General features: G+C 45.1%; 1 protein-coding gene across 1 annotated transcript in view; it reads right to left on the reverse strand.

The window, feature by feature from the left end:
* Window positions 1-3,156: 3,156 nt before the first annotated feature.
* Window positions 3,157-14,150, reverse strand: part of KIF15 (kinesin family member 15) — a 34,776-nt gene continuing 23,782 nt past the window's right edge. The window contains exons 28-36 of the mRNA XM_061573116.1: window positions 13,977-14,123; window positions 11,174-11,290; window positions 9,906-10,061; window positions 8,749-8,858; window positions 7,180-7,267; window positions 6,840-6,877; window positions 6,145-6,298; window positions 5,420-5,551; window positions 3,157-5,016 (exon numbers count right to left, since the gene is read on the reverse strand). Coding sequence (XP_061429100.1) covers window positions 4,909-5,016; window positions 5,420-5,551; window positions 6,145-6,298; window positions 6,840-6,877; window positions 7,180-7,267; window positions 8,749-8,858; window positions 9,906-10,061; window positions 11,174-11,290; window positions 13,977-14,123 — 1,050 coding nt within the window. The 3' untranslated portion in view covers window positions 3,157-4,908. The remainder of the gene's footprint in view (window positions 5,017-5,419; window positions 5,552-6,144; window positions 6,299-6,839; window positions 6,878-7,179; window positions 7,268-8,748; window positions 8,859-9,905; window positions 10,062-11,173; window positions 11,291-13,976; window positions 14,124-14,150) is intronic.

Raw genomic sequence — 14,150 nt, forward strand, 5'->3', positions numbered from 1 at the left:
CGAAAATCAGTTTAAGGGACAATCAGCAAAGGACGCAGGATACCCCCCCCCCACCAGAATTATAGATAACACAGCTGTACAGTGGCAAATCAGCAGAGCGTACGCATTTAAAATAACAAAAATATATACACAATTGAACAGGTACAATGCAATTTGGGATGAAAACAGCATCCAAATGCAGCAAGATCCCTTTGTGCAATTTCAATCAGCAGTCTGATGATACAAACATTGGTAGAGTTCATTAACTATTACACAGGTCATTGGGACTGGGGCTCAGTATAGGTGACACGTGCTCCAAGTAACGTGCGAGTAATGTGACCTCCACTACAGTGTAGGTCACATTACGTATGTATGTTGAACTTCTTTTGCACCGTACGTAGCCAACCGTGCTAATCGTAGGTGCAGGGGAAGGACAACAAACTAAGGGGCCGTCCATAAATGACGTCACACACCTAGGGGGGGGGGCTTCTCCTACATCAGTGCAGCGCCACTTTAAATACGCACTACAATGACAATAATTTAAAACGATTTGAAGCATGTTTTATTTTTTTTGGGGGGGGAGGGGGCAGAGCTTTGTGACGTCATATTTGAGGGGGGGGGGGTCTGACTTTTTGTGACGTGTGACGAAGAGGGGGGGGTCAAAAATCGCGTGACGTCATTCTAAAGTAATGAGTTGTCAACCCAGATTTAAAAGTGCACTGCTGCAGCGGCTTTGCTCGTACACAAATCATGCAAAACCATGACCGCGTGGCTGAGCGACGTCTGCAGAGCAGGTGACACGCGATGCCCCAACGCAGCAGTGCGATGCAGGTGACGGTGCAGCAATTAGGTTGCTGTTACAGAAACTCTCTCGTGCGTCTTTCATAATAATCCTTCAATGGACCGGGAAAAAGCTTTTAACGAATCGCAAGATTTCTCTTTCAACTGGTCCAGCTCGGGACATTTGATGAAGCTCCCCCTCCTTCGGTGGGTTTTTGCATAAAAAAAGGAAACCGGCTTCACCCAGATTGGACAATAATTGCTGCCACTGGCACAAAGGATGTTTGTTCAAGCATCCCACATTGGTTACCATGGCACCGTCTTAAACATTGCATTTCTTAGAAAGCCAACAAATGTAATTGAGCCACCGCTCTCCCCCTCCGCTTGGCAAGCCACCTCCGACTTTATTTGGGCCACGTTTTCCAACGCGATGCCACCGCTTCAGCAAGAAGTAGAGACCTGCCCGGCCCCTGGTGCTTTTGAACACTCGCGTAGTGCTGCCGATTATGACCGTCGCCAAATGAACCATTTACTGATAGGGGCAGGGAGGGTGCCGCGCAGATTGCCCCGAGTTCTTGTCACGTGCTCACCGACACCACCATGAACACAACACTGATGGACAGGTGGTGGGTGCCCACGATAACGCGACAGCGAGATGGGGACACACACCTGCTAAGGGCGGTGAGGACCCCACCCCACATCGTCCCCGTACGTGTGTATGGTGAACTTCTTTCTCATCGTACGTAGCCAAGTGCTAATCGGAGGTGCGGGAGGTGCAGAGTAGAATAAGTATAACCAGTAAAAACAACGTTTTTCACTATAAATCCTTTATATGCGTGGCAGCTAGAGTCCTCTCGTCCTATGGCTTGAGATGGCTGCCACCTATGGGTCAGATGATTGTCTGCAGTATTACACAATTGGTAATTAAATATTTAATTTGTTTTCCCTAAACAGTGTAAAATTTTGGAAAAAAAAATTCACGAACATTAATTGTCTCGCACAACGAGTCTGTGTGCAAAATGTCAGCTCGATTGGATCACGGGAAGTGGGTTAAAAAACGACCGAAAGGTTTGCACGGTCATAAGCAAGCAAGCACGCAAGCAAGCAAGCGAACTTAATATAAAGGATTTAAAAATAGAATACATTTGAGGGTAAGATTAAAAAAGCATTTTTTTTTACATTTCCCAGAACGTAGAAGAAAACAAAAGAAATAAAGATTTTAACAAGTGTGATATCAAAATAGGTTTCCCCCTTTTTTTCTGGCAAAGAAACAGCTGTTAAGATGTTAAAACACCAAACTGAAACATTTTACAAGGAATCGTGTCTGCATTAACCACAATACAAGGTTGCAGTTTGGTGTTTTAACTACCTCACACCTGTTTTGTTGCCAGAAAAAAGGGGAAAACCTAGTCTCAAATTTTGGTACTGGCAAAGGAGGTCCCATGAAGTGTGATATCGTGCAGTTAATCACCCATGCATGCAGAGGATCGGTATGGGAAAATTCCAAAGAACCCAAAAACGTGATCCCATGAAATAAAACATTTAAAACTGTTCCTTTGCTTTATTTTTTTTGTATTTGCCGCTTAAATTTTTCGTGCAATTCGTGGTACTCTGCTCGGACTGTGGTAGCGGCTGAGGTTATGACGGGTTTGCCTTTTCATTCCAAGTTGCTGTATACCCCCCCTGTACCGTTCCCGTTGTAATGTGCACCGATGCACTACTTGATTGAGGGCGATATTGGCACAGAAAATAAAGACCGATCGATTAATCCCCCCCCCCCCACCCGAAATGAACAATCTCTTCCTGCAATTCTTTGTTCCCTTTGCCCGTCTTCTCACTCTTGTTTTCTCTCGCGCTTTCCTGCTCCCCGACATCACAGGCTGGGCATCGCGACGACCGTGCGTGCGCGTACACACGTGGTGTTGGCCACCCACCCCCTCGTGTGCCGCCCTTCATACTGTAGGTGCTACTCGCTGACAGCACTTGCCCTAACCATGTATTAGGGCTACACGGGGGATCTTTGTCTTTGTACACGGGTCAGTCACTTGCACGATGCGTACCCCTCCCGTTCTTTGTCGACATCAACAAAGCAGCAGCAGAATCACCGCCAAAACCCTTCAACATCGGACTGGCCACGGCCAAATTTCAACGGGTAGATTAAATGCTCGTGGTTTTTATCTCCACACCGAGAGCTTGGGCAATGCAAGAGAGCCACCTAGCGGTGGTGAGGAGGGGTGGGGGGAAGTGTCCCGGGCCTAGTCTAGAGGAATAACTCGGTGTGTTGGGGGCTTTGCTAAGCTTAGAGGGCTGAAACTATATAGAATGTACAACACCTTCAATGGCAAATACTAAAATGGTGTAACGTCACAACAGATGACAGCAGTTACTTTAGTCCAGGACAAGAATTTATTTAAAGAGAAATGTACTAAACACAATAAACAAAGGTTAATAAGAATAATGAAAACATATTGGTTTTTACAAAGGAACAAACCAACTAGCTGCGTTTGAAGAATCAAAAACAACTTTTTAAACACAGATAGAACAAAAAATATGTGCACTCCACACCTCCTCCCAGCTTAAACTTGTATATACAATGTCAGACACCAACTGGAGATTGTTTCTTAAGGGCCTATAATATGACATGAATTCTTAAGCGTTTGGTGCTATTGTTAAACAAAAATGTCTAAAATGTTGGAGACCTGTGCATTATCCCACAACCAAGGGGGCAGCCACTCTTCTGGCATAAAGCTTCTGGGAATCTGTCGGTCACCACTGAGTTCAATCAAAGAGGTTAAGTATCAAGGATGGAGGTCATTTATTCAGGAAATACCAGATTTCGTAGCAAATGGTGGAAACACATCTCGTACATTAAAATGCAAGCTCATTTATTCAGGAATTTCTAGTTGCCAATGCATGTTCTAAAACATAAATCAATCTCCATTAAAAATCCTCTTGGGGCATCAATGGCCTAAAAAAAAAAATCACGATCTTTAGGCAGAAAATTACATTATGAAAATTTATTTTGTGTCTCGTTTGTTGTCCTTCCCCCGCACCTCCGATTAACACGGTTGGCTACGTACGGTGCGAAAGAAGTTCAAAATACAAATCCTATGTTCCAGGCACTGCCATGAGTAAAATCACAGAAATTTGAGTTTATTCTCAGTGTATTTTGGTAAAGGCTATTTTGTTCACAGTTGTGTTCATCTCTGTTATCAGCCACAAAGGACATGCAACACGGACTGGAATGTTCAAGTTGACAATACTGCTCGAAAAAACCCGCCCAAAAAATATAAAATAGAGATCCCGAGTGTGATCACATTATCTATACAGACCTGATCAAAAATAAACCGTACAGAAAATATGTACAACTTACGTGTATTACTGTGGCAATTAACCCAATTATATACTGATTGAAAATATATTTAATATTAAAAGTATTCCCATGCACTCACAAAGAGATGATAGTCATCAAGTGAGAACATTTTAAAAAATATTAAATGATTAATATGTAAAAATATACTTATCAGGGATCTATGGTGCTTGTGCTACCCGACTTAAAATAATGTTTTGGTGAACTGATTTTTTTCTAATCACAATTTCAACTTTTTAATGATTCTCGTTTTTTCCTGTAGAGGCTTAAAAAATAAAAAGGGCACTAGTACTGTTTCAACTGTCGCATGCCGGGAAATTGAAACCAAGTGGCAATTGCTGGATGCAAGTCCGGTGTGTGATCTATTACGCACCTACGATTAACACGTTTGGCTAAATACAGTGTCAACGAAGTTCAACATATGCAATTTCATTACATCACAGCGGCATCCCCTCCACAGTACACACTGGCTACCAACTTGGCAGTTTATTTTTTACGACCCAAGCAGCATTTGCCGAAGTTGAATTTAATTGTGTTTTTCTAAAGTTCTACGGTGTTTTTTCCGTCGTAACAGGTTTCGCCATTTGTCGATTTAAAGGTTTTAAAGGTGCATGTTTGAACTGCCGACTGTGAAAATGCAAGGGAGCCTCCGTTGCCTCCCGAAACCTCGAGACCCCGCCACCGGTCGTGCCGCCTCCTCCTTGCGTCCAGACGCCGGGCTATGAGGAGGCATTGTGGCTCTCCTTGCATTCCCACGGAATGCGCCAGCAGAGCGCCGTTCAACTGGGGGACATGGACCTGCCGCCATTCCTCACCTCCCTGTATGTGCCGTGCTTCAACAGCTGCTCACGCAACATTGTGTTCTCCACCTGCAACTTGGACATGTCCTGCGGAGAAACACAGAGGAGCAAAGGCGGCGATGAGCGTACAGAGGAGGATGCAACCAAAAGAAATTCAAGAGCTCTCTCAAGTTGCAGACGTGTGACCACGCTGCGCTGCCACAGGCTGTGGGCTTCATGAGATGCGTAGCGAAGCGTCACGAACGGAACAAAATACTTTATGCCACTTTGGTGATATCACTGAATTAGTCAAGTCTCGATTATTACGTCACTTCTGTGGAGTTTCCGAGTAGACGTTGGCTCCGAATCTCTCCAAACATGTACCATACCGGTTGAAAACAATAACACACTAAAAAGTAAACTGCATACACAGCAGCGAAACGTTCTTCAGCATTGGTGGGATGCAGCTGAATGTTCAGAGGATCAAGACTGACTGGTGGGCAACACAGACCTCCGTCAGCTTCGTTAAATCCTTCTTCAGCTTGACCATGTACTGGATCTTCTGCTGCAAGTTCTGGTGGCCAGAGATCTTGCCATTTTCCACCGCCAGCTCCTCGTTGTGCTTTTTCAGCTGTTGCACCTCCTGCTCGAGGTCAGAAAGACGGACACATTAATTAGACGGTCAGTCGCTGCTTTTAATGATTAATGGTAATTCTCAACCTTGGTATACCAGCTGCCTCAGTCAAAACCAGTCTCTGACTCCCCCCCCCCCCCAAAACCCTCCTACCCCTCCCCCTCAGTTGCCAGGTTAAAAATATTCCTCTCTCATTCACGATTAGTGTGGTTAAGATGGTGGAAGTGATCAATATATATTTTGTGAGAGCCATTTAAATAAAAGAAGATTGGACTCACCCTTTCCCCTTTCAGTGGGACCCCCCCGTATGGTTTGGGACAGCGAGCGAGCCCGTTTCCCATCTTTCTATCCCCTGATTTTCATAACCGGTTTGGCTTACGTTGACAGTGTATCTGTGCGTCACGAGGTGTATCAGGCCCGCACATTGCCTAAGTAAAAAAATAAAGTGGTGGGCCTCACAAGGCTGCAGGCCAAAAGAAACAACGGTGGCTCTGTACGTGGGCCCATGGGCCCTAGAGATTTTTCCACCCAGCTGTTTAACACAGCTTCAACAAATGCCGCCGGAGAACGCTGCTTCCAGGAGGCCCCACAGGATGACGTACTTGAACAAGCCTGTCCTTCTCTTCCTGCATCTGCTCCAGGCTAGAGCGGATGTCCTCCTTCTCACGAAAAAGTTGCTCTTCAGCCGCGTGCACGCGCAACAACTCCAATTGCGTATCCTCCATGAGCACCAGCTGCTCATTTAACTGATCGATCCTGTGGTAAAAATGGGAAAACATGCCACTCACTTTTAAGGAGTTCATTTCATGACAAGCAAAGGTGTGCTAACAAACGGCAGTAGGTGGACTAAACAACAATAATGCGGCTAAACATTCAGCTCTGTTGAGCTGGTAGCTTATGCTAGGCCGAGAGCATCGTATGTGCAGTGCAGTGGTCACATGACATGCACGCAAGGTATTAAAGGAGTTGCACCTTCCTGCTGTTTGCGAGCATCACACCTATGTGTGTTGTTATATCTAGTGGTTTCCAGCCGACACGACACTTTCTCCCAATGCGACGGGTTTTTTCTCATCAGAAGTTCTGGATTTGAATCACAGTGAGTTTGGTGGCAGTGCTTCATGTGAAACGAGCCTCGGACACACAAAGCTAAACAAGAGCAATGCACGTATCCATTTACAACCCTGAGCCAGTGGTGGGAATTCTACATTGCTTTAAGTGGGTTACCTGATACCACATGCTCAAAGTGAACTTTAGAGGATTTATATTTTCAGTGTAGAATTCCGACGTCTGTACTCACTCTGCTTGCAGGTACCGTGTCCTCTCCATAACTTGATTCTGCGGAAACAGAAGAAAGCGCATCACCCCAATACCCACTCATGCCGAACTCACTTGGCCAGGATACAGGAATAGAGGAAATGTAAAACAAATAAATTGTTCTAACCGTGCCCTAAATTTAAGATGGCTCAAATTTTACACCAACGATGACCGTGCAACACAATATCACGTCGCTTACATTTTTTTTTGTCGTGCGCTGCGTGGCATGACCGGACTTCAACTGCGATCACCCATGCTCAACCCCCCCCCCCCCATGTGACATTTCTATGTTTAGCGTCAGACACGCAAGACGCAGCACGCACCTCGAGCTGAGCGACCGTGCTCTCCTCCTTGCGCGACGCCGCTGCCTGTTGGCTCAGCAGCTTCAGAGTCGAGTTCAGTTTCTCTTCGCTGCGCACACGACAACAAAAAAATGACGCGAAGCAAACGCTTAAGAAACAAGGGCGCAAACGCCCTCGACTATCGGGGGATGGAAGTTGACAGCCTTCTCGCGAACCCACAAGCGACCGAACGTCGATCGCAGGCCTTCCGATTGGAAAAGAAACTCTTCAAGCAATCCACTGTAAAACGTGTGTGCCAGATTAAGCAAAATAACAGAATGCATATCAAGACAAACTAAACACTGCTTTGAGTTTAGTTTGTTGTCCTTCCCCCGCACCTACGATTAACACGGTTGGCTACGTACGGTGCGAAAGAAGTTCATACATATAAGACGTGAAATTTGTTAGAAATTGAAACTGCCGCACACAAACACTTGTCATTATTAAAGAAATCCCAAACAAGTAGAGTACAAGAATTGTGCTTTACCGATAACCTCTAATATAGTGAAGCTGGTAATTATATTAAGCAGGAGCACACATCCACTTTCAGGCAAATAAGATCCTTCTTTTAAGGTCGCTTTAAACCATTAGGTAAATCCCAGTCCAAAAGGTTTAATGAATTAAGCTTCTTCACGAGTCCCATGACTTTCCACAATGTTTCTTGTGGATTTAATTTGTTTTTTGTTGGAAATTATTTTTATATTCATCACCAGAGTCCCCACCATCATAGAATTCAGATATTTAAGCCGTTACAAAATGCCCTTTCGCGGATAATTAAGCACAACCTCATTAGCTGTAAAGATGACAATGGTTCGCTTTGTACCTACACATCTCCCGAATAAGGCTTTTAGAGCTCGCCATAACCGAATTACGTGTAATTCGAAGCTGTATAATCCAAACGCTTAATGTCATCAAGAGAAATGAGCCAAGGCCACCAACACCCCGCTGTTCACGTTCAGGATTTCAGCAGCGCCGCCTCCGTGCCTCGACTGGCAGACTCCGTGCATCTCCATCGGTGTTTCTCAAACTTTTCTGGCCCACGGACCACCTCAGCCGATGTAAACATTTCCACGGACTACCCAGCCCCTCCCACCCCTGGGTGACAAAACGCATTCACTTCTCTCTAAATACCAGTCATATGAAATTATTCATATTGCCGGAACATGATATATATATTATTTTTTTACACAACTAGTTTTTTTTTAGAGGGGGAATTTACATCTCAGGGTTACGGTAGTTTAACGAACTTCATTTTTAAATTAAATATCACAAGTAGGATATTAATGTGCAAAATAAAAAGGTATTAACATTCTAATTATTGTTCGGATCAACCTGAATTTGCATCACAGCCCAGCGGACCACCTGGAGGACCGTCGCGGACCACCGGTGGTACCGGGGGACCGCACTGAGAACCGCTGCTCAACAGGCCACAGGATTCATGCGCACTCGAGCACTTCCAATCATCGGTGTAGACACCGCGATTCAGGTGTCACGTTTTGGAACGGCTTGTCAAGAGATGGGTGCAGTGTCCGCCGAGCCAATCGCGCTTGCCTGGCATCGTATTCGCGCCGCATCTCGTCGAGCTGGGAAGCGAGCAAGCGGCACTCCCCCTCCTTGAGATCCAGCGTCTCACGGAGGCTCTCCTTCTCAGCCAGCTGCTCCTGTTGTCGGTCGTCAGCATAGAACACCGCGAGTGGATTTTCCTCCGGAAAAGCACGAGTTTCTTCATCCAATCAATGAGTTGTGTTTTGTTTTTACTGTGAATTCCTCTGGTACGTATGTACAGTCGATCATCGATTATCCGGCGGCTTCAGCAGGGGGGAGGGTGCACTGGATTTTCAAAAACGTCGGATAATCACTACATCATTATTTAAAATAACATATACTAGACAAAAATAAATATCCTACTGCAAAAGTTACTGTAATTACTGTACCGCACTTACCACTCCAATCTCGAACTCTACATGGGGTGATGTACGAGCATGAAGCTCTTGTTTCAACACAACCGGAAACGCCCGAGACCGCCGGACAATGTTGCAAGCCGGATAATTGCACCCCAGATAATCGATGATCAACTGTATGTAGAACTTTTTTCGCACCATACGTAGCCAACCGTGCAATAAAGTATACCTACAAATTGATCTGCACAAATGACTTGTCCACGTGGCATTTCTCCCTTATTAGCCAAGCCTTTGCGCAGATGAGTAAATCAGCAGCGGTCTCGACAAAGTGCTATATTAATTTATTCAGAGCCCTTTGCATGGTGAAGTTGTCAAAAACAACGCCTTCAACAAACATGGCACAGGGAACCCTTTATCCAGCAGTGGATTGACATTATATATATTTATTCATAAAGACAGTTTAGTAGAGGCTGATTGCTTTCCTGTCATTGGTATAATAAGAATGGACTTTGGTCAAACAATGGCTCATTTACTTTAAATATCCCCCCCCCAATTGACTCCAATTGTGCAATCAGCTTCATGTCACAAAACGATTGATCAATTCGGAAACCTCACAGAACAATGCAAACCCGTGGGCATCAGAAGATATTTTTCAGAGCTCCCAAAAAACAAATCTTTCGAGCGGCCACTTTCGTGTGCTTGTTCGTGACGGTGGCATCGAACGTGCCTTCCAGGTCCGCACGTTGATATACCCGCCAGCCTTAGAGCTGTCCGTAGCGAGATGTCGATCGAGATCTAGCGTAAGACCTTGAGAAGAGCGATCTCGGCAACGCCCTCGAGGTGAGATGCCTGCAGGTCTTGCACCAGCGCGGACAGCATGGCCTGGCGGCTGTGTAACTCCTCCAGCTCCGGGCTCTGCACGGGACATCCCGCCGACATGGTTTTCCTCCAGCATGGCGTCAGCTGACAATGAAATCAGAGGGTCGCGAGTCACAGGAAAGTCGATGCTAGGGCATGCGACGAAGTCACCTTTTTTCCCGCAACATCAATTGTCATAATCCGATTAATTGTTTATTTTATTCCTTCTTCTGTCTCGTCTGCAGTCTAGTTTGTACGACATGGTACATTACAATTCAAATCCAAGACTATGTATCTGCATATGATACAAATCGTGTCAGCGGGAAAATGTGAGTAGGCTGGACTCAATTATATATACGGTAAAAACCCTAAGGTGTGCTGCTCACAAGCGGCAAGAAGGCACAACTCCCATCATGCCACGCGATTGTCACATTGTATGTACAATGTTCTCAGCCTTATCCACACAACTGGGTCAAGAACTGAACATGTGGCCATATCGTTGTTGAGACCACCAAATCAAACTGGTGGAAAATGTGGTCATCCTAACAGGCAACAGGGAAGCGAGGATACACATAGGGTGTTGCATTGCTGACACTTGTCACGATGGGGCAAGTTTCACACCTCCGATAAGCAGGGGTTGGCTACGTACGGTGCGAAAGAAGTTCAGCATACATACATACACACAGAGGTGGTGTGTTTTTAGCCGTCATGGCGAGGCATTTCATGCCATGTCGGGGTACATAAGAAGAGAATAAGTATAACCCGTAAAAACAAAGTTTTTCACTATAAATCCTTTATATGCGTGGCAGCGAACTTAATATAAAGGATTTAAAAATATATTCGCCTGTGGAGGACGCGGGGATCGATCCCGCGACCTTTGGCATGGGAAGCGAGGGCGCTACCAACTGCGCTACTCCACCACGGCCTGTGGAGGGGTTACGCTGTGGGCTCTTACACTCTGACGTTCAGCCAAAGCCATGAATGCGTTCTATTTGAATATATGTAAAATATTTTTTTTTTGCCTAAAAAGTGTAAAATTTTTGGAATTTTTTTTCACGAACAATAATTGTCTGGCACAACGAGTCTGTGTGGAAAATGTCAGCTCGATTGGATCACGGTGAAGTGGGTTAAAAAACGACCGAAAGATTTGCACGGTCCTAAGCAAGCAAGCAAGCACGCGAACTTAATATAAAGGATTTAATAAAGCAGCGCGTCACCTGCGAATCTGAAGCCGGAGGGACCGGTGAGCTTTGATCAGAAGGGTGATAGACTGATTGGAGTTTCTCCTCCAGCTCTGCCTGCAGTCGTGCCAGCTCTGCTTCCTTGTGCAAGAGCTGTTCAAAAATGCAATACGTAAATCACAGAAACGCAACTCGTCATTAATATATCAGACTTAATCGGAGAACAATAACATGCAACGCGATGCAATTTACAGCGGAAAAGCATCCAATTTCACCTGCTCCATTGAAAGTGGCGAAATGTTAACGGGTGCCATGGTGGCGAGATGTTAACTACCTTGCCTGGTACACAGGAGGTCGTGGATTCGATCCCGAACATGACGCCTGTATATTTGGAGTTTGTATGGTCCCCCCCATGGTCGCGTGGATTGTTCTCCGGGTCCTCGGGTTTTTCCCTCCACATTTATAATCAACGTGCGTTTAGAGTATTTGCCTGCTTTAAACGTCCAAATGATAAGCCACTTCTTTGAGCTATCATTTGTGGCCAGGTCACTTGTGAAACAGCACGATATAGTTCAGTGTGCCTTACCTGGTAAAATAAAATTAACCCGTAAAAACAAAGTTTTTCACTATAAATCCTTTATATGCGTGGCATCGGTTTTATTTTATTATTCATTTCTGTTTTTCTTGAGTAAGAGTTTCATTTTTATCACATTGGTATTTTAAATTAAATATTAAATATTTTTTTTCCTAAAAAGTGGAAAATTTAGGAAAAAATTTTTCACGAAAATAAATTGTCACGCACAACGAGTCTGTGTGCAAAATGTCAGCTCGATTGGATCACGGGAAGTGGGTTAAAAAAGACCGAAAGATTTGCACGGTCGTAAGCGCGCAAGCAAGTGAACTTAATATAAAGGATTTAAAAAAATAGTTTTGCTTATAGTTTAGTTGATAGTGGTTCTTGACCTAGCTAGGCACCCAGACCTATCAACCCTCAGACATGTTTTGTGTATTACCACACACTACTAACATATTTTACAAAATTAACATTACTCTGAAAGTGCTGTAAAAATGTGAATTTAAAAGCCATAAAAGCAATTCACTTTATATTTTATTGATAATATATATAGTTGTGCAACGGGTAGACACTACCAAAAGATGGTAATATCTGCTAACACAGTTCCACGGACCTCTTCCCCACAGGCTTGCGGAGGCATTAATCAGTAGGCTGCGGCGCACAGGTTGGGGACCCCGCTGTCCTACAACATAGTCTGACACATTGCATGTTTGTATGTTGAACTTCTTTCGCACCGTACGTAACCACCCGTGCTAATCAGTGGCACGGGGAAGGACAACAAACTCAATGTAAAAATCAGTTCTAAAGAAATTCGTTTTCAATCTAGAGGATTTAAAAGTGCATAGCTCCACTGGCTTCCTATATCGGAAGCAAGAGTGTTCCAGACGGCCGCAGAAGCGCACCTGAAAGTGCGCAATACGGTGTTCAATGGCTGGCCAAAAGCCGCTGCGAGAATGACCCAAGTTCACATTAATGATTGTTTGTGCTGACGAAGGTTAGGGACGAAAGGTAAAGATGAGCATTCAGTCAGACAAAAATGAAGTGGGTGGATAATTTCAGGCATCAGAGCAGCAACCTCCCCATTGGATGAAGGTTGATTGGGGGCATGGAGGGGGTGTGGCGCAAAACGAGAGGTGAGAGGTTGGTCAGAGCAAGCGCAAGGAGGATCTTGATGATCAAAGAGTAATACTGCAATCACATTAATGTGATATGAATGCATGTTGTTAATACGTTTCTATAAATATTAAGCACCTGCGAGTGTTAAACTGGAGCAAGGATCAAACACTTAGCCAAGTCATAGCCAGAGCAAACTAAACCAGCGGGGAAACACAGTACACTTGTGTAATGACAGTAGAGTCAACCTACAGTGTGAATGGACTAGTGGCCACGGGAAGTAATGACAGGGGAAGTCAGCTTGCAGTACGAGTGGACTGGTGGCTGCGGGAATGATCGAGAATAGGAGCGTGGCCAGGTGATGGAAGAGGACGGTAGAGTCTGCTGGTAGAGCGAGCGTCTCAAGCCAGTGAGAAGGTTCGGGAATGGGGGCGTGGCCTTGGACCGTATACATAAAGGGGGGAGATGCATGGGAGACTCGGGGCTGTTGCAGTGGGGTCTCCGCCTGTTCAAGTGTGAGCACGTGGCTCCTTAAATAAAGATAAATAAAGAAATCATCTCAAGACAGATCCGTCGACGTCGTCTTTACACTTGTACGTATGTTGAGCTTCTTTCATACCGTATGGAGTTAACCGTGCTAAGCAGAGGTGCGGGGAAAGGAGATAAATTAATGTGCAAGAAGTGATACCCTAGTAATTCCAGCGCTTTTGAAGCAAGGCTTGGTCAAAGCATAGATTTGTGAAACTCAACAAACCATGGCCGTGAGGTGGCCAGAAGAGGACAGTATACTAATGTGGGGTTAGGACTTTTTGACCATCATCCCTCAAATGTGTGGATTTCTCTTCATCTAGCCCAGTTTTCTCCGACACACACAATACATCCCACCTTAACGTGCATTTGGCCAAACATCCAGATGGAGGATCCCGCCTGCGTCTCAAAACTCGGTAAAGTAACATTAATATTATTGATACACTGCACTATTAAGAATATAGACTCTCCACCAAGCAGTGATCGATTAATTTCTTGAGTAAACTCCCAACGGGGATTTGAAGTCACAACCTTCCGACTGCAAGTGGAGCGCTCATCTTGCCAGTGGTCCGGTCGATTTTGGCTTTCACCCCGAGTACGTCTCAATCACATGCATGCATATACCTGTGCCTGCAAGTTCTCCACGTTTTTGCGCGCATCGTCCGCCTCCTGCTGCACGGAGCCGAGCAGACAGGATTGCGTCTCAAAGTTCGCCGTCAGACTCCTCATCTCGTTCTTCACGGATTCTTGGTCGTCCCTCAGCATCTCCAACTACGTGGATACAAACCAATCCAAAAT

The sequence above is a fragment of the Lethenteron reissneri genome, chromosome 52 (genome assembly GCF_015708825.2).
Source record: "Lethenteron reissneri isolate LAM-NWPU_2019-01 chromosome 52, ASM1570882v1, whole genome shotgun sequence".
In the NCBI taxonomy this organism is placed as follows: Eukaryota; Metazoa; Chordata; class Hyperoartia; order Petromyzontiformes; family Petromyzontidae; genus Lethenteron; species Lethenteron reissneri.